Consider the following 20,769-nt stretch of genomic DNA (forward strand, 5'->3'; position numbering starts at 1 on the left):
AGAAGTTATAGATGACACAGACTACAGGCTTACACTGGAATACATCCCTCCACCATTTTGTAATGAAGTCCAGGACCAAACCAACACAGCCAGAAATCCTGCATTGCTTAAAGCCTGTTGAAATTATGGCTTTGGCCCCCAGAACAAAATTCCAGCAATTTCTTCTACCAATTTCCATTAAATACGTTTTTTTATTTAAGGAAATAATTCCTCTCGGAAAGCTGGCTTGTGGTTGTTTCATTTTTGAGTTTCACTTCCTTTCTTGTGCTTAATGCTGATTTGTTATGATCAAAGGAGGACAAGTTGAAACGGGAGAAATGTTACTTCAGAAAAGTTACCCAAACCAGATCTGTTATAAAACACGATCATCTCAACATCATTTCCACATGCCCCATCCTGCCTTCTCCTCATAGTAATAACAAAACGACAAACTTTAATACAGGAAATATAATTTAATGAACACTATTGTTGCGTGATATTTACTCTAGACCGGATCATATCTCTTTACAACCATGATCAGACAAGACTTGCAGAACAGGGTCCATGATGCAACTGGGAAACATCAACTGATAAATATTGAATATTATGTTTGTTTTAAAACAGATTTTGGTTTATTCTTAAGGGAGATTAAAATGAGACAAATCTAAAGAGTCTGGATGCAATTATTATAATAGCTGGTCTTCAAAACTTTGTGACTTTCCTTGCCATCTACTGCCTGCATAGGCAGCTGGTTTCTAAGGGAGTATCCAAACTGTCATGAAACCGCACTTTTCAGAACTCTTTGTGTCAGATACTTCTGTGTAGTGAAAAGTGACTCATGAAAGCAACACAGCTTGCTAAGTTAGTGCTATAGTCTAATTAGCATAAAACGGTAACACTTTAATTTAAGGTGACGTAGTTACAAGTTAGTACATGTACTTACTATAGTAATAACAGTAAATTGTGCATAATTAAAAGTAACTAACCCTAAACCAAACCCTAATCGTAACTTGAGTAAGTACAATGTAACTATGTCACCTTAAAATAAAGTGTAACCCATAAAAATACATAGCACACATAATGTAAAGAGAAAATAATCAACTTTTAATGTTTTTATCAACATTTTTCAGTACTCATCGAAATGCATTTTGGGATTGCTTTCTCTGCAGAAGATACATGCAATGACAGTTTTTAAAGAAGAAAAATGTTGCTTACTTTTTGAAACAGTCTATGATGTATTAAAATACTGTTGAGATGGGCTGCTTACTAGATTTTTTAACAAAGCTAATGTGTTTGCACTAACAAAAAAAAGTTACCTGATATTAAGTAGAAAAATTCATGAAAAGTAACAAAGAAAGTTTCAAACTCACTGTACATGCCAGACTAGACATGAAAAATCAAATGATAAAGTGATAATCTTCCTTGAAAGGAATTTAAAGATTCTTATTTTATGCTACGGCTATATGAGTCATGGGTCATGACTAACATGAGAAGTGAGATCTGTTTAAAAACATGGGAGGCAGGTGTGTATGTGTCTGAGCAAATGATCTGGCTTTCTGCATCATCCAAAAAAACAAACAAGATAAGCCATTTTATCTACTCATCGCCTCTCTAAATCTAAGAGGAAAACAAAACAAACAGCCTAGTTAGAGCTGCTCTTCATGATCCAAAGTCAAGATTTATGAAATGTACTAACATTTTAAAATACATTGAGATATTCCTGAAACACACATTGTAAATATTTAAGTGTGGGAATCTGAATCTGTCAGATAATGGGTTTGACAAGTCTATTACCGTATGTACGGAGGCTGCTAACTTCTCCACAAATGGACCAAGATTCTCTGCAGCCTTCAGTCCATCCTGGAAAAAACTGAGAACACACAACAGCAGTGTTTAGCCATCTCAAATGTCAATGACATCAATACACACACCCACAAAGCCACAGCAATTCAATCCTTACAGAGTACTGTTGAGTGAGGAGCAGGATTAAATCTTCACAGTACAGTTATTCATATTAGTCTGTGATTCATATACTGAACCCAGTATTACAAGGGGCCTTAAGACATGGCTAAGTGTAGTGTAAAAAGCCCAGTTTTGTACTAAAGCCAATTTAGGTTAAATTTGCATCTGAAAATGAAGCTGATGCTTCTGTAGGATGTGAATTAGTTTCAGACGTACTTAATTTGGGCTTGAAAGTACTTGATCAGGCTCTGCAGCAGATCTGGACCCTGACGAACTTTCAGCTCCTGAATCTTCAGTAAATACTGTCAAACAGAGAAAGAGAGAGAAAAAGAAAGTCATTTGTCAGCAGTCAAAGGGTTAGTCTCACTCTTGTGTCCCGTTGCAACTCAATTAGAGTTGACGCTTCAGACTATGATTCAATCCAGTCAGAGATTTTTAAACATATTTTATATTTTTAGAACACACATTGTAGAGGTGGAAAAGGAAATCCATTCAAATCGAAATTTTACTCTATGCATATAGATTAATGACGGTCACAGGGTCAGTCAGTTTTGGAAGAAATAACGCATGTTTCCATTATAAAAAGAGAGCAAAGTGGAGACATCTGGAGCTCTGCGGCTGGGAAAGGGACACTGAAAATCCCCCTCTCTTTTATTATTCCTCCACTTCACTCCTTTCCTTATTCTTTCTATTACCACAGCTGGGTTCAAACGGCGTAGCCCAAATTCCCCGCTAACTGCCACGCACACAGTATAGGGAACTAGGACATGTTGCCACCGAGACATGTGGAGTGAGGTCATCAATAACCACAGATACACACACATGAACACAATGTGGTCTCAAAAAGGACTGCCTCTCAAAAAAAACACCAAAAAAATTATTCTTTTTAGGTGACTTCAGACACCGCCACACACTTACAAAATTTGCAAAGTATGTGTTTAACACAACAGAGAGGTTAACAAGCTGAGTTAACCCAGGAATGACCTGCTAAGGCACGCTCATACAGCTGTACTAACCGCACTCATTCTCCCTGAGACGTACGCGCACACAATGTGGTCTTGGTCAGGTTCATTTTGCACACGTTTCATAGTCTGTTAACTGGCCGCCCTCCAACAGCCTCATATACCTCACACATCTGTAGCTGGAAGTTCCTTCTTTCTCTTTCCATGTCCTCCACTGTGTCTGTCGATTCCAACCGGATCAGCCCATACTGTTTCTGTTTCTCCCTCTTTTCTCTCTCCATCTTCCCCCTGAAAAGCCAAAATGAAAAATGAAATGAAACTCAAGTTTAGCAGGTGGACTTGTCTTTCAAACAAAACCAAGTGGTGGTCTTGTACTAAATGCTATAGGAAGTTGTGTACGAGGAGAAAAATCTGACTCTGAAACTCACATTTTAGCATCATAATCCTTCCAGCTTTTCTCCATCTGCTTTTTCAGCTCCTGAAAGAGAAAAAAGATAAAGTGGAAGGCAATAATATATATATATATATATATATATATATATATATATATATATATATACACACCCACCATACACAAACACCCAGTGCTTTTGGATATATAATCACACACATGTTAACGTTTACTTTGCGTCACACTAAAAACTTCATGCAATAGCAAAGGCCACTCCACCTCATTGTGGAAAATTAATATTGTGAAAGCCATAATATGAGGGTGTGTATCAAAACTTGATCTCAGAGCCCTGTGGTACATCTCCACTCATCATACAGGTTAAACTCATCAAGAAAGGTGTGGTGCAGCTACTGCGTATCTGACATTAGAAAACACAATACCCCAAACAAGCCACATGACAAAGATAGCTACAACACTTAATCCAATGAACAAAACAACATTACACATTATTGTGGTCTCTTCAAAGGAATGAATCTATCTTCCTGATCTTTATCAGCTGTTTAATTGATTTCAGTTATACTAAGCTGGGGTATAAGGTGAGGTTTTTGACACATTTAGTCCAGTATGATGTTGCTGTGTGACGCAGGTGTCTGTTTCACTCACCAGCCTGCTGTCTCTCAGCTCTGTCTTCAACACATTCTCCAGAGGGAAGGAAATTATGTTGTTTAGGTTTTGCACCTACAGAACACACAGAAAAAACACATAAAATCAGGCAGTCACACACTCAAGAGCAATCAGGTTTGCAGAAATAATGGAACAGAGACAGAAACCAAAAATAAACTTTTTTTCTTTAAAGTCGATCAGAATGTAGTTCAAATGTTAATGTAAACTCAGACTCCCTTCTCAATAGTGAGTGCTCACATTTTTACCTGGCAAGACATAACCCTCCCTATAAAGTTCAGTCTGGAGGTACAAATGCTCGCAAACCAAAAAATGCAAAAGTTAAACCTCTGTTTGGGATTTCTCCTTGGCCAAGCACATTAAAGTGCTGAGCAAGTATAAATCTTCCTTAGGAAAGAATGTGTGAGAAAACCCACACCAGGACGAGAGAAGAATCAGACCGATTCATTTCAAAACAAGGACAGCCTTTTTGGACATATGAAACATTTTGCACATGTACTTTCAAATACGATGACCGGGAGGGGACATGTTCGGTTCACTTAGTTTTGTCGTGGCCACAACAAACTCGTGGGAACGTGATAATTACATTATTACACAATGGTATATTCATAATTTATTGATTCTCCATTATACTTCTTTTACTCTTAAATCTTCCTTTAAAAAAAGAAGAAGAAATTATTCATTTTAATTTGTCATTTTTATGATTTATCAACTCAAAATCCCACTGCATTTCTTTCATTGACCCCAGTTTGGGAAACCCTGGCATAAATAATGCTTAATGCATTTCATGTTGTTGATAAAGAATGGAAAATATTTTCTTTCCCTTTGTTTTTTTCTATTTTATACAATATGGAACACAATAATCACATTCAAATCTAAGTGATAAATGAGTAAGGTCAAAAGTAAACAAAGTAATCAAACAGTACAGAATACATTACCTAAAATTAGCAATCTACATTACATTACCAACTAAATTTACATCATTAATTTGTAATCAGTAACGGACTACAATTTGCAAGTAATCTACCAGGATTGTGCATTATATCGGCCACACACTTTTACACTCAACATTAAAGATTGAAGACATATTATGCTACATACATGAATATAAATGTAAAAAACGTATCCTCATTATGGTGCTGGATATGGATTTATAACCTTGCAAAATGGATGTTATACATATAAATCTTCATGAATATGAAAAATGGGCTTCACTCTGAAGGAAAGTTATGGCCCCCACACAAGGGCGCTAAATCAAATGGAGTTTATTTTCTTAGCAGAGTTTCTGTTGTATTTTTTAAGCTGAGGTTCCTGTCTCTGGTGATCGTTTGATTGACAGCTCAGTGGTCAGACGCTGTCCACTCATGCTCTCAGGTCTGGTATAAATTACCATCACCATGGAAACTATCAGTGGGAGGGATCCGGGCTCTGTGGTTTGAGAGGCCCTTGCCTGCAGCTGTTGAACCCCTGCTGACACACACACACACACACACACGCACACACACACGCACACACACACACGCGCACAAACTCAAAACTACCTCTCCCAGTCCCCTGTGTACTTTGTACAGCTGGAAGTCTGTTTCTTATTCAGAAATATATCGAGATGACAAGCCGCACAGACACACACAAGGTGCTTTTTGAATAATAATACTGGCAAGTCAGACAGTACTTAAATATTTTCCACTTAAATAAGGTGGAAACTCTACTTGTTGACCTTGAATTATACAGGTGATTACCCATCTACACTTCACTGAACTTTATGCTGCAACTGGAAGATGTTCCTTAAATAACTAAATTTGTGGTCAACCAATGTGGTTGTCAATGACCAATGTGGTTGTCAATGCCCAATATTGATATTTAGAGAGCAGGATGGGTGATGTTTGGGTGTGGGAATGTTTAGGCACCTCACAATCCGATCTGATTCTGTTTCTGAGAATCAGTTTTAAAACATTTCTTGATCTACATTTATTTCGTATTGTTTCGAGTTTACCAGCTTCAAATAAAAAATGTATTTGTGCATTTTTATTAAATTACTTGTATAAGTACTTTTTAAAATAATTCCAAATGACTAATAAATTAACTATTAACTAACTACAGTAAATATTGCTTCAAAACATACAAGCAAATTAAAAAGTAATAAAGGGGAACAAATATACATTACAAGCAATAAACTAAAAGGGATTTCAGTATCTGAGAGCGTTTTGAGTGTCTGAAAGTTTTATTTATATATATATATATATATATATATATATATATATATATAAATAAATATAAATATAAATATATATATATATATATATATATATATATATATATATATATATATATAAATATAAATATAAATATATATATATATATATATATATATATATATAAATAAATATAAATATAAATATATATATATATATATATATATATATATATATATATATATAAATAAATATAAATATATATATATATATATATATATATATATATAAATATATATATATATATATATATATAAATATATATATATATATATATAAATATATATATATATAAATATATAAATATATAAATATATATATATATATATATATATATATATATATATAAATATATAATATTATATATATATATATATATATATATATATATATATATATATATATATATATATATATATATTATATTATATATATATAATATTATATATATATATATATATATATATATATATATATATATATATAATATTATATATATATATATATATATATATATATATATATATATATATATATATATATAATATTATATATATATATAATATTATATATATATATATATATATATATATATATATATATATATATATATATATATTTAAAATTGGGATCAAAAAATATTCTTCAGTATTGTGTCCCTTTTATTGTGTTTTTGTAGTTTTAACTCAAGATGGCATCCAGCTCACCAGGTTCTTGAAGAGTGCAGTGATCTCTCGCGTGAACACAGCCAGGTTCAGGAAGCCGGTGGAGATCTCATTATTATCCTGCGTCAGGTGACTGTTCCCTAGATTCTCCAGAACCTCTATGTACTGATCTTTATTCTCCACATGACCTGGGAACACAACATCACACAATCAGCATCAAGTCAATCATGTCACTGACCTTTCTACAGATAATCAATACGTCAATACGAAACTGCGTTTGCAGCCCACTTCTTTTCCGTAGTGTGACATTTCCATGTGAAACAGGATATTGAATAAAAAACAAATGTAGGGTGGGACTTGATTTTATCCATCAGGAATTTACTGGTGGACACTACCATTCAAAATTTGAGGTCAGTATGATTTTTTTATGTTTTTGAAAGTCTCTAATTCTCACCAAGGCTGCATTTATTTGAACAAAAATACAGTAAAACCATTAATATTCTGAAATTGTATACTTTAAAGTATAATCATGTCACTGTCACTTTTTAGCAATTTAATGCAAGCACAAACACTAATTTTGATGCTACAACTCTGTAATTTTTCGTAGTGAATTTTTAACCTTTATCAATGTTCTGAAACCGTGTGACCTTAAAAACCTCACCGCATGATCAAATGAATAGAGGAAAACAGGATTTTGAGATACAGAGCAGTGAAAATGATACCAGCTGAAGCACAGTAAGTTCCTGGCAAGAATACTAAAAACACCACAGGCTCCGACTCCACTACAGATCAAGGAGCTCTCAGCTCTACTGCTATTAAATAAACAGGTACACTTAAACAAGAGCCAAAGCAAAGCCAAACCATCTTCACTTATGATGATCACAAGTATTTGTGGGAACACATGCTGTGCTTTCCAAGGGAACGTCCCTGAAATTAGCATACTGCGCTTTAGCTAAACATGACATTTCAGCTACATTTTCCTGAATTGAAATCCTTTGTTGTTGCTGGAACAACATCCTACTTGTGTACATCACATTGTTTCTGTAGGATAATGGAGACATTTTTTCACTTTATTTAAATCCTACAGGAGAGGTTTGAGCAATGGCTTTGCAGTTGGTGCACATGCTCCAGACACAATGGTTTGATGCTAAAGTGGGAGATGCAGGTTCAATCAGGCCTGCGTTGTATCCTGATCCCATTTCATCGGAATAATTTCTTTTCTACTGTAAAAAGGACACGAAAAAAAATAAAAATAACCAAGCCAACATATTGATTTTTACATCAGGAAAATCAGACTCTGTAAATAGTCTGGGAATGTAATATAATTTCCTTAATAAATAGACTTGCATGATCTGGTTTTGGGTTGGAATAAAAATGTTTTTCAAGACTAGACAGGAGAAGAAAAAAACGGATGAATTTATCAGCACTTTCCGAAAAATGACAAAAACCAAGGGGATTTTTTTCTGTAGTTAGCTAATCAAATGTCTAGCTGACACTTCCTCTTCTGTGGACTTCAATCAGCAGTGTTTTTCCAGTGAATCAGTCTGGCTCAACAATACCGCACTTTACTCGCAGCCGCCAACACTTAGAGGACATACCTTCCCTGATCTGGAAACAGTTTTATTCTCTCCAGACAGGCATCTGTGAGCACTTTTTGTGAACACAATTTTAATTTGTATTGTTTATTCATTTCTTGTACAGGACCATGATCTGTTCTAGAAATGGTGGGTGAAGCCCAAATTAACCTTGACACAGATCCTGTTCCAGGGGTTTTAGAAAATTGTCCCTTAGATCAACACTTTAAAGCGCCTGCCACATCTGTGTTAGAAAATGCATAACTTAGGAAAACAAACTAAATTAAATCAAAAATGAACTAAAATAAATAGAAATGGCTACAAATTAAATTTAGTTTTGGATACATGGTATATTTTAAAATCAAAACCTTTACAACCCACCTGAATTAAACATGAAAATTTCACAATAGCAATAACACCACAATGCTGAGAAATTTTACGCCATTAACATTTTTAAATTATACTGTTTAATGTTGGCAACTCTAAAATACTAAACCTAAAAAAGAAGAAAAAACAAAATTGAAACAATGATAGAGTGAAAACTACTGAAAACTTAACCAAATCAAAAAGACAAATTAAAACCAAAATGGGAACATTTTATCACACTAAATAAAAAAATGTATAACAATGACTTTAATAATAACAAGGAAATTCAAATTACAACTTTGTTTAAAAGGTTTATCCAAATCTCTCCCCGAAATATAATCAATAATAACAGTGACCTTAGTAACATCACTAATAAAACAGATGTTTTCGGCCCAAAAATCTCAACAGATTCTGGACTCAAACACTGGTTTCTAACCAGGATGAATAAAGAGTAAAACCTGCTTGATGCAGAACCGATAAATGCACTAACGCTGAATCACTGATATGAAAACAGCATTCACAACTTCTCACACACAAACAACTTTATCCTGGCACAGCAAGAGGGATGGGGTGAATCATCAGGTTCAAGTTAGGACTCACTCCAAAACTAGTAAGTTTAGTTACACCACAAAAACACAGGGGCAGGAAATTGAGGCCCCTCAATAGCAATGTTACCGGAATGAGACATCTGACTTCAGTTAAAAGAAAGAGAGAGAGAGTGAAAGAGACCATGAGGGGGGAGATGATTAAACATGTGGGGTCTCCTTTGCGCTTAACTGAACTGTGACTCACAGAATTGAGAAATGGGGCACGCACCCTCAGAAATAAGAAGCAGGAAGATCTGAGACATGCTTCCCAGAAACCATGATCATTCCAGTCAGGACTTTTTTTTGTAAGCACCACACAACATTATAAATTGCGCACTGACCAGGTTTGTGGAGCAATTTCTTATTTAAGAGAGAAGGAGCAGATGTAAACACAGATATTCCCCTGTTATTTCAGTGTATGGTAAAGACACTGGTCAAATCATGTGATATAGTTTCAGCATACATGCAGCCAAACTGCTTACAGAGGGGTAACCAGTAGCCACATGCGTCATGCTGCAGGATGGACAGAATAAGGCACCGAAACTGTATGTTTAACACAGCGTAGGGTCATTAGGAGACCATAAGAGAACCCTAAGGTTACATAAAAACAGTGAAGCAAGTTTCAGTAGCTGTTACACTCTGACTCAGTGTAAAAAACAGGAAATCTGCTCTTTTTATAGATATTATCTTGCTGACATAATTCATCTTCATATCCCTCTCCGGTCTCTCAGGTCTAATAACCAAAATCTGCTATCTACGCCACGCACTCGTTTAAAGACAGGTGGGGATAGAGCCTTCGCCGCTATGGCACCCAGACTATACCCAGACTAATGCTTTGCCAACCAGTATTAGGTTTGCTGAGAATGTGGACAGTTTTAGGGGACAAGTGAAGACTCATTTGTTCAGGTTAGCTTTTGGGTAATCTCTGTCCTTTTATATATTGAAAATTGTATCTGTTTGGTATCTGTATTGTTTTTTATTATGTTTTATTGTCTATTGTAAAGCGCTTTGTGACCTAGTCTGTGAAAGGCGCTGTATAAATAAATTTTACTTACTTACTTACTTATTAGTAGTTTTGAAGTCAATGCAAGTCTGGGCCCCAACTACTGTCATCTTTCATTTGTGTGACTGAGAGAGTGAGAGAGTCTAAGAATGACCTCACTGTATTTTTTAGGGAAATGTGTTTAATTTTTTTCCACAAATTCTGCTAGCTTTTAAACATACTTCAACATCTGATGTAATTTAATTAAGCATGTTTATGCCAGCATGAGCTGACGGTGATGTAACAGTCTGGGAGGCTTAAATCAGTTAAAACAGTTTGGGAGTGATAGTGAACCAGACTTCCTAAAGATCTCTAAAAATACATATTTTTGCTTATGTACTAGACCAGTGGTTATCTAGGTGGCCTCAGCAAACTTCTAAGGGGTCCTCAAGATGACTAAAATAAGACAAAACAAGCATTAAAATGATTTCATAATTTTAAGTGTGATTTCTAGACCTGGAAAAGTCATGTAAATTAATAAAATCGGGCAGAAATTGTGTGTAAAATCTTTATCCTTAATCTTTGTCCAGTAAATTATAAACAATAAAATAAATTCATTGGATAAAAAAGAATGGGATCCCTGAAGAAAATTCAGCTCTTAAAGGACAATTCCGGTGAAAAATGAACCTAGGGGTAATTAACACATGGTTACAGAGTCGATCGTTCCCTGGGATGCGTTTTCATGATAATCGAATGTAAAGAGTTTTATCTCTAAAAACAGATTAGCTTATAACGCTAGTATATGGGGCACAGAGTAAGTACAAGTAAATCGCTAGTTAATACCACTAACAAGGCTCAAAATAGCCTCACACTAACACGATAGCATAATGAGGGTCCCTACATGCAAACCGAAGCATTGAGAACTTTGTAAGTGTACAGACAGTTTAATAAGAAGATACTTTATAAAGACAGTACATTACGCATACAGGCAGAAACCATCTTGGAAAACAGTCTTAACTAGTCGAGCCACGAACACCGTGCTAAGTGAGGTGAACTGTGACTTGGAATCTCATATGGTCCGTTGTTTCCGGAAGAAAGCACTGAACGCAACAGAGAAAATAAATAAATAAATACAAAGTATTATAAAAAATAATTTAAAAAACGTAATTCCTATCGACCAGCTCACTTAGCACGGTGTTTGTGACTCGATTAGTCGAGACTGTTTTCCAAGATGACGAATGGCTGTAAACGCGTAATGTACTGTCTTTATAAAGTATCTTCTTATTAAACTGTCTGTACACTTACAAAGTTCTCAATGCTTCGGTTTGCATGTAGGGACCCTCATTATGCTACCGTGTTAGTGTGAGGCTATTTTGAGCCTTGTTAGTGGTATTTAGTGTTGTCACGGTACCAAAATTTCAGTATTCGGTACCGATACCAGTGAAAATCCACGGTTCTCGGTACCAATTTTGGTACCAAAGTGCTAGAAATCGATAAATTCTTTGCTGATACTTCCTCGTCATCATGGAGAGCGCAGTTCGCACCGTTTCAAAAATAGTCGATCTCCGAATGCGAACGAACTTACTCTGAATTTTAGTAGGCCTATTGTTTTTATATGAGGATCCTTTTTCAAATACAAGGTCAATATTGATTTTCACTAACGACAAAACAACAAATTATCCGTGAATTTATATGGAACTAATCTTTACAAGCTTTCCATCTCCTCATGTACAGTAACGTAACGTTGCATTCGGAGATCGACAAGTTTCTCCTTTCCACAAGCGCTTTCTCTCCCGTGGCGTCTGTCGTTGCTATGCAAACATGAACATAGGCGCTCCTGGAAAAACCGGAAAAACGAGCGCGCCGCGTCGCTCCTAATATGAGAGATTTGGAATAACGAATCTGCAAAAAACGCGCTATGTGAACGGCCACTTATGGCAACGTGACATTAGCCTAATCCAAAATATTTCCATAAGTGTCTCTTTCCTCCTTTCTTATCAACAAGTGGATTTACAGCCACCACATCAGCAGCACCGCCGGTCGCCATGTCTCAGCGCTTTAATAAAGAGGACGCGCAACTGCACGCGCTCAGTGCATGCATGCGCATCAAGGAACCGGGTTTGAACGGGTCCTCGGTACCACCGGTACTTAAGAAAACTTGGTACCGTGACGTTTACATTTTTTTAGTACCGACTTGGTACCGAAGTACCGGGTCTTTTGACAACACTAGTGGTATTAACTAGCGATTTACTTGTACTTACTCTGTGCCCCATATACTAGCGTTATAAGCTAATCTGTTTTTAGAGATAAAACTCTTTACATTCGATTATCATGAAAACGCATCGCAGGGAACGGTCGACTCGGTAACCATGTGTTAATTACCCCTAGGTTCATTTTTCACCGGAATTGTCCTTTAAAACTTCTGGAATGACAGAAACTAGGAGTTTTGGGCCTTCACAAATTGTTGTGGACAATGGGGGCCAAAAGGGTAAAGAATCACTGTATTAGACAAAACAATTAAACAAACTAACAAAAGAAACGCCAAGAATATAAGACTGTGCACTCACTGAGTCCAGAGTTGTGGATGGCCTTCACAATTTTCTTCATCCTCTGTAGAGACATCTGGTCCTGCTCTAGAGACTGGCGTAAGACAACAGAGAAATGAGAATAGACATTAGAATAGAAATTCATCACTGGCCTCAACACCAACTACACTCTTCAAATTAATCATTGACAAAAACACAAACATGTTTATCTTGTTGCGGGGCAACACTTGACATTTCTTACAGGAAAAACATCAGAATAGTTGTCAAGTGTCAGAATAGCTGCTGTGATGATGTCAGAACCTGTGAAGCACAGGTGAATCAAGCCTTACGAAATACAACATCTCCTAATGACTCAGAACAGACACTATTTACAGTAAAGAAGAACTAGTGCAAGAGACAGAAAGAGACACACCTCCGTGGGAATTTAGTTCACTGAGTTCAAATATCACTGGTTTATTGAGTGATTTGGTCTATTAGGATCACATCAGTTGTTTTACCTCTTTGGTCAGAAAGAGTCTTTCCCCAATGTAAACATAAAACTTGAATGTGTATATCATAAGGCTTGTTTACACCTGGTCACTTCATGTGTTTATACTGATGGGATAACTATCTGATTTGTTAAAACAGTTCCATTTACACTTGGCCACATAAATGTGTCTCCGCAAAACGGATAGAAATCAGATCTTCAGCACTAAATGCAAATTTTAGTTTGTGAGTTTCCGTCAATGAAAGCAACAGATATGAACTGCATTTTATTTATCATCAGCTATGTCCAAAATCAAAGACCGCAATAGGAGAGAGTGTGGCAACAGCACTGGTAAGGTTATTTAGTCACACTACTTTGACATTAGATCTTATGATGATTCATATCTAACATGTCATATAGCCTCTAACATGTTTTCACACATTTATTTTTTTACATTTTGGGAGGAGAACAAAATTTGCATATTTGTTTTCAACAACCAGATGCATTTACACTTGTCCACTTTCGTTTGGAATGAGTCTCAAACATCCTGAAGTGGTTTGAGTGACTGAATTTTTAAAAGTGCTTCGGAGGGCATTGACACCTGGTCGTTTCACGATAGGATAGCGATCCGATCAGAGAAAACGCATGAAGTGACCAGGTGTAACCCCATAATGAAGGAGTTTTAAACCAACTTGAGTTCACATACTGACGTCTGCTGCTGTCTGTAAGAGATTGTTTAGTCTGATCAGTGCTTAATAAATCCGTGTCAAGACAAAGCATTCTTTGGTTCTGTTCTGTTTTATTTCTGCCTGTAGTTTTTTGGGCAACATCCCAGACTTATGGGATGCAGTGATGTATAACAGAATCTTACACGCTGAACACCAGATAGGTTAACGTTTTTAGACACAGACAGACAGATGACACACACATGACTTCTAGTTTACATTAGAATCAGAATATTTCCTAAATCTACATTCTTCTTTTTTTAAAGAAAAAGCTTGTTTGTGCACACCCAAAGATGTCTGAGCATGCAGGTTCTTCCAGAGAAACACATTATGTCCTGCTATATGCATTTTTTTACTTCCTTGTGTTATTTTACTTCCTTGTGTTATTTTCCTCAGTTTACTCGTGAATTCGTTTCATTTTCCAGTTTTTCCTAATATGAGGAAAACCCTGAGCAGTGCTTCTTTTTTCCCCTTTTTTTGGCAAAACTATTTATCAAGTGTTCTTTAAACAACATTGATGAAACAGAGGGAGGACAAACCACGTCATCAAAAGGACACTTCCCACATACACATCTAGTGCCATCCAAAAAAAAAAGGTATGCATTTTAAGTACGTAGTAAACACATTTGAAAGTGCCCTATTGAGCATGTTTGTGGTCATCTCAGGATAACAGTTTTCTCAAAAAGTTTCATCACCACTATATCTAGACTTCAAAAGTTATGTGTGGGTTTGGAGAGGACTTAAACCACATGATGGATGTCAAATGAACAATAGAGGACTTGTTTTTACATATCGTTTCATGAAACTACAATAATTAGCTTTGATTTACCATCCGAACAAACTGATTCACTAAAACGATTCATTGGTTTCTTTAAGGCCCAGTGAAGCATTTGACTTTTTTTGCAGTTTCATATTCAGTGAAACACTGTTGTACATCACAATTTTTGACTTGGTTACATAATTTAGTTTGCTAAATTGTGTTCAGTTTAATCCTGTAACTCCAATCATGCTCCTAACTGTTTTTGTGCCAGATAAATACCAATCAATTAAAATGAAATCATCTGATTGAAATGTTTTTAAAAAGTTATTGCCTCCTTAGATAACTTCAGAGTACTATACTGTTCATTAGTGGCTTGTAGTGTAGAACGAAGTTTTAAAAAGAGAAGCTCGATCATAATCTAGTCTTTTCCACCAATTCTTATGAATAATGGTATTATGAACATCAGTACAAACAAATATTCCATATGTCTGCATTAATGGAACAAGAAATACTGGCATCATAATTAGGAACCTTATGAGCTCCAGAGAGGCAGCAGAATGGCAACATTAGGGCACTTTATAAGGTTCACTGCCCCTTAAACACAATGCCCTAGCATAGGGGTGTCTAAACTTGGTCCTGGAGGGCCACTGTCCTGCAGAGTTTGCTCCAACTTGCTTCAACACACGCCTGGAAGTTTCTAGTATGCCTAGTAAGACCTTGATTGGCTGGTTCAGGTGTGGTTCATTGGGGTTGGAGCTGAACTCTGCAGGACAGTGACCCTCTGAGTCCTGAAACAGGATTGGACAGCCCTGCCCTATAGCCAAATAAACTCAAGCACCAGTCACTGTAGCCCCAGTGAACTGATGACACTAGATATGTGATCCTGTTAGGATCATACTATGCTCAAAGGGAGTGAGGACAGCCATAAATACATCATATCTGCACACACACACACACACATAAATACAAACATAAACAAACTAAGTGTTATGTTTTAATTTGAGTATCAAGTATAAATTCAATTTAATTCCAGGGGTTTCATTCTATCTGTGGCCTCCTCCTCCAGATCACTCAACATGTTGCCAGCCTTAGCCAGAGTTTCAGCAAATGGAAACATAAGCAAACTTTGACTCTCAAACCCAAACAAGCCTTCAAACCCTGACTTTCCTAAAAACACACTCAGTTACACAAACATATGTTGCACCTGGGCATTAAACACCACTTTGAAGCTTTAGAAAAGACTGTAACACACTCACAACTTGATATATTTGCACAAGTAACCTGGACATACATGTCATATCCGCGCCATCAGGAACTGAGGACTGAATTTATAATCCTGAAAAATAAAAAAATAAAAAATACTACCACACATCTCTGACTCATTTAAGGAAAGATGAAGTAACTTCCAGTCTTCTCTTACTGTGCTAATCATAAAGAATTGAACAAAGGATATTACCACAAATACCAAGTTTCCAAGTGCTGCTTAAAGGGATAGTTCACTACAAATGTTCATCATTTACTTCTAAAACTACAGTTTACTCATCCTCATGTCATTCCAAACTCGTTTGAGTCAATTGGTTAAAGGGGTAGTATAATACCCTTTTCACAAGAAGCAAAATATGTCTTTGATGTGCCCAGAGTGTGTATGTGAAGTTTTAGCTCAAAATGCCCCACAGATATTTTTATATAGCATGTTAAAAGTGTACATTTTTGAGGGTGAGCAAAAACGCACCGTTTTGTGTCTGTCCCTTTAAATGCAAATGATCTGCTGCTCCCGGCACAGAGGGCGGAGCTTCAACAGCTTGCACTCACACAGAAATGCAATGAAAATTTAAAAACTTTCAATGAAAGTTTCTGAATGGTTAGTTGATGAATTTATGTAGCTTCTTGTCTTAAATATACATCCATGACTTTTAATATTTTGGCTTTCGTCACTATTTATCTTTGTCTTTCTTCAGAAAAAATATTACCAAAATCAAAAATTTGAGCCGGGGAAATTTCTGAAATTTGCTTGATTTGACACGGAATTACCCTATATTATTAACAATGTATAGCCTATACATATAGTTTTAAATCATCCTGTGGCCCATTGGAAGTTTTTTGAGGCCCCCTAGTGGGTCCTGGCCCCCTGGTTGAGAACCACTGCTGTAGAGAACTGCAGTTCCTGAAACCATTTCCCATGAAAAAGGCGTAAATAAATGAAAGGCTTCCACTGTCCCGACATGCCCAGTGTTATTACTTACTGGCAGTTTCTCTTTTCTCAATCAATTTCCACACAAAATGCCTGTAGATGAGCTGGCAGCTAAAGACCCACATTAGGTTTATAAGACCTGTACTGACTCTGTTATCAATCCTACTTCTCTTTAATTATCTATATTAACACTATTCCTCAATGAAATGATGCAGTTGTTAAGAACTGTGGGGTTATTCTGTGTTTGTGCCCATGTAATTTCAGTCTCACTGCAACAAGTCCTAGCGCCCTGAGCAAGTTAAGCACTTGAAAACAGTCTGTGTTTTCCTTGTTGTGACTCCTTTGCCATCCCCTGTCTCCTAACCACAACACGAGCCCATAAATGTGCAATGAGGCATTCAAACCACTAGTGTTTAGAAAAAGATTGCAACAGGTTACTAAAAGGCAAAAGGTCAGTTATGTTGTTCACACTGGTGTCTTAGAAGAGACAAGTAGCCTAGTTCACATTAGCCTACCTATAATAGCCTTTCTGTATATGGACATGGACCACTAACCTTGACAACCAGATGTGTAAAATTACATTTAGTCTTTCCCCAGATTATCCTCAGATAAATTATTGTTATGGATTCAAAAGGTCGCCCTGACTGAAAACAATTTAATAATTAAAAGATGGACCATTTTATTGTCCTGCGAAGTAACTGCAGACTGCTAACAAAACTTTCATTAAGTTCGGCTAAATTCAAAATAATACCATCTTTCTCATATTAGAAGATCTTGAAATCTGTACAAGTAAAATGTTTCCCGTGTCAAGAGATTTTCACATAGATTGAAGGACAGGGATTCACTCAGGTGTTGTCCTCCTCCACCTGCACACAGGTAAACACCCTTACCTCTTCGAGTGTGGCCACGGTGCTCCGACAGTCGCTCATTTTAGACTGAAATCCAGAGCTTCCCGGGGACGATAGGTCCTCTTTCGCCAAAGAAACGAAATCCGATATACTTATCTTCTCCGGCATGTTTTTAACTGAACCAACCGAGGAAATTAAAATCCCAGCAAACGTAGTGAAAACAAACACCTCAAGATCAAGCAAAGTGCATCTCCATTAAATCCTTTAAATCCAAAAGTAAGCGTGATTGCCAAAGCAGGGGAAATAAACGTTTCATATCTGCAACCAAGCGCGAAAACGTGGATCTTCTCTGTGCTCCGCCGTGTGAGAGAGTCGGTAAAGTTTCACTGCGCGCTCGGTCTACTTTTTTTTCCCTCTTGGTGCCGCGCGAGCGTTCAATAGCGCGTGCCGCGTCCAGACTGTGAGCGAGAGGGGAGGGAGTCATTCCATCATCACGTGGGAATGTTTTTATTCACTGACGAAATGAATAGAGCGCGCAGAGAAAGAAAGGTTTTTAGATTCATTTTGTGGCTCGTAGAATGAAACAACATACATCAATGAACACTTAATTGCATGTTAATTAAAATTAAATTAAAATGTATTATAGTTTAAATTTATAACAAGACTACTTGAACTTAAGAGTGTTAATTGACCCACTTAAGTAAGAGGTAAGTAGGCCTACACATCTATATGCAATTTCATAATGAAATATTGTCTTTGAAATATGGTTAGTGTTCTTATTAATACATTATCTTCAAGTACAGTAAGAAAAAAAAAGGCTATATACTTTTAAGATTTGACACAATGAGTCCACAGTGCACTTCTTTTTCATAGGAGTTCCTAACTTTTCAGGTGACAGGTTTTTGGTAAATTACATAACTCTGGACGTGTTTTAATTGCTTTCCTGTATGTTTTTGTCTTTTGCTTCTTTTTGTAATCTGGTTGTATATAAAGTTGTTCAGTGCATTGTGCACTTCAATCAGCAGACCTTAAATGGTGTGGCGCCATTGAAAGGGATTGTGCGTGCACTTTCCCTCTTATTAAGGTGACAATGCAGATAAGACATTTCCTTATACACACTACGTGTGCATGAATGAACACGCTTCATCTGTTTCAGTCTAAAGTTTAAATGAAACCCACCCCTGAAACAAATTCAAAAGATTGCTTCACTAACACAATTGGCACCCTTTCCAATCATTTGCAGCCTTAATATTTGAAAAGACAGATTGAATAGTGCATCTTTGTTGCTCCAGAGCAGCAGTGCTTTGTGCTTATATTCCATGGTGTCCTGAATAACAATCATTGTTTATAAGACAGATACTGAGAAATGTTTCATCCACCTTTACTGCATGGCTTATTGGTTCTTCCCTTATAGCCTTTGAAAAGCTGTACACCCCATCAGCCTCTAACAATACAGTATACTATTACATTTGATGTAATGTGCTGGTCAGGTATCATCTCTGACTTTATCCCCTTAGGAATGTACAAGAATTTAATAGTGCATAATGCATTTTGTTCCTCATAGTTGCAAATAAAAGCATGTAAAGACACTCCAGACCATTTAAAGAGTCATAAGGCCTGTTACATCAGACTCTGTCTGCATGAAAATAGCATTTGCTTTCATTTCTTCTTATTTTTCCTTAAGGATTTAGTCAAAATTTAAAGTAAACCTGATTAATCAATTAAGTTAAAAGTATCCATGTCTCTATCTAAAATGGAGTCATTTTTTACAATGAACAAGGGTTTATACTGTGAGGGACAGTAGATACAGGTACTGGCTAACTTGGTTCAGACATGCAAGTAAGTAAACATGACATTAATCATTCAAAAAATAACTAAACCCAAATGAACGAAGTTAACTTGGTTTAGTAACCTTAATTTCTGCAAAGTACAGTACACCCCGTCCTCCCAAACGCAATGCGTTCCCTCACTCACACACAGTGTTTTCTTTATTCTGTATAGCTTCATGAGTTTTTGTTGATGTAATGGTGGTTTTGTGGCCAAACAATGCTCTCTTTCTCCCCCTGGCCATGGCCCCTCTTTGTGAAAGAGTCTGAGCAGAGATGTTGCATTTAACTGGGTGGACGTCACTCTGGGGGAGAAGAAGGAAAGTGGGTGAAAGAGAGAAAGGAAGTATGAGACAAAGTTTGACAAAGCAAGTAGCTTCATTAGGCGAGGACTAGTCTGCCCTCTGGACCACCCTTTCTGTTTATCCCTTTTTTTTCCTCATCTTCTCCACCTCACTACCAATAAAAATTGCTGTGGCCACAATGTGCGGCATGTTTACTGGCCTTTGTCTGTAAACCATTGTTCTGTTTCTTCAACATCAGCCAATCGCATGTGTCTGGGGGCTGGATCTAGCTGTGAGGCGTGTTCCAGGAAAGGTTACAGCTCAGACCAGAAGGATTCCCAGCAGACAGCAGCCCCTCCCATCCACACTGCCAAGATCTGTTGACTCTAGAACAGGAGAAAGATCATTTATCCTGTCTTGTCAGCCCAGGGAGGCCACGTTTACATTAAAACACTGCAAAAGAGAGAAGATAGCAAATACAGAGGGAAGATAGCGGGATTATACACATAACTAGAGTAGGACTCAAACAAAAATGGCATGAAGACATAAAAACAACTATAACACTCCCTACACAGAACTACCACCCAAACTAGTCATAAAATGACATAGATCCTCCCTTAAAGTCTTATTTCATCACAGTGTGTTTATAAACCAGTTTAGTAGCAATTCGTGTATTTAATGACAGACTGGTGTTACAGACGGTTACTGTTTTACTTCAAGGA

General features: G+C 36.6%; 1 protein-coding gene across 5 annotated transcripts in view; it reads right to left on the bottom strand.

Moving 5' to 3' along the window:
• Positions 1 to 20,769, bottom strand: part of asap3 (ArfGAP with SH3 domain, ankyrin repeat and PH domain 3) — a 33,857-nt gene that overhangs the window by 10,956 nt on the left and 2,132 nt on the right. For 2 of the 5 annotated variants that reach the window (XM_084097545.1, XM_084097544.1), the window contains exons 1-8: positions 17,980 to 18,397; positions 12,969 to 13,041; positions 6,935 to 7,080; positions 3,958 to 4,032; positions 3,332 to 3,381; positions 3,068 to 3,191; positions 2,158 to 2,243; positions 1,774 to 1,849 (exon numbers count right to left, since the gene is read on the bottom strand). In XM_084097545.1, the coding sequence (XP_083953671.1) occupies positions 1,774 to 1,849; positions 2,158 to 2,243; positions 3,068 to 3,191; positions 3,332 to 3,381; positions 3,958 to 4,032; positions 6,935 to 7,080; positions 12,969 to 13,041; positions 17,980 to 18,105 (756 nt within the window). In that variant the 5' untranslated portion in view covers positions 18,106 to 18,397. Of the gene's footprint in view, positions 1 to 1,773; positions 1,850 to 2,157; positions 2,244 to 3,067; positions 3,192 to 3,331; positions 3,382 to 3,957; positions 4,033 to 6,934; positions 7,081 to 12,968; positions 13,042 to 17,979; positions 18,398 to 19,911; positions 20,226 to 20,267; positions 20,434 to 20,769 lie in introns of those variants that run through there. The other 3 variants (XM_084097543.1, XM_084097542.1, XM_084097541.1) reach the window with 3 other exon arrangements.

Source organism: Abramis brama (genome assembly GCF_963993115.1).
Source record: "Abramis brama genome assembly, chromosome: 21".
Classification (NCBI taxonomy): domain Eukaryota; kingdom Metazoa; phylum Chordata; class Actinopteri; order Cypriniformes; family Leuciscidae; genus Abramis; species Abramis brama.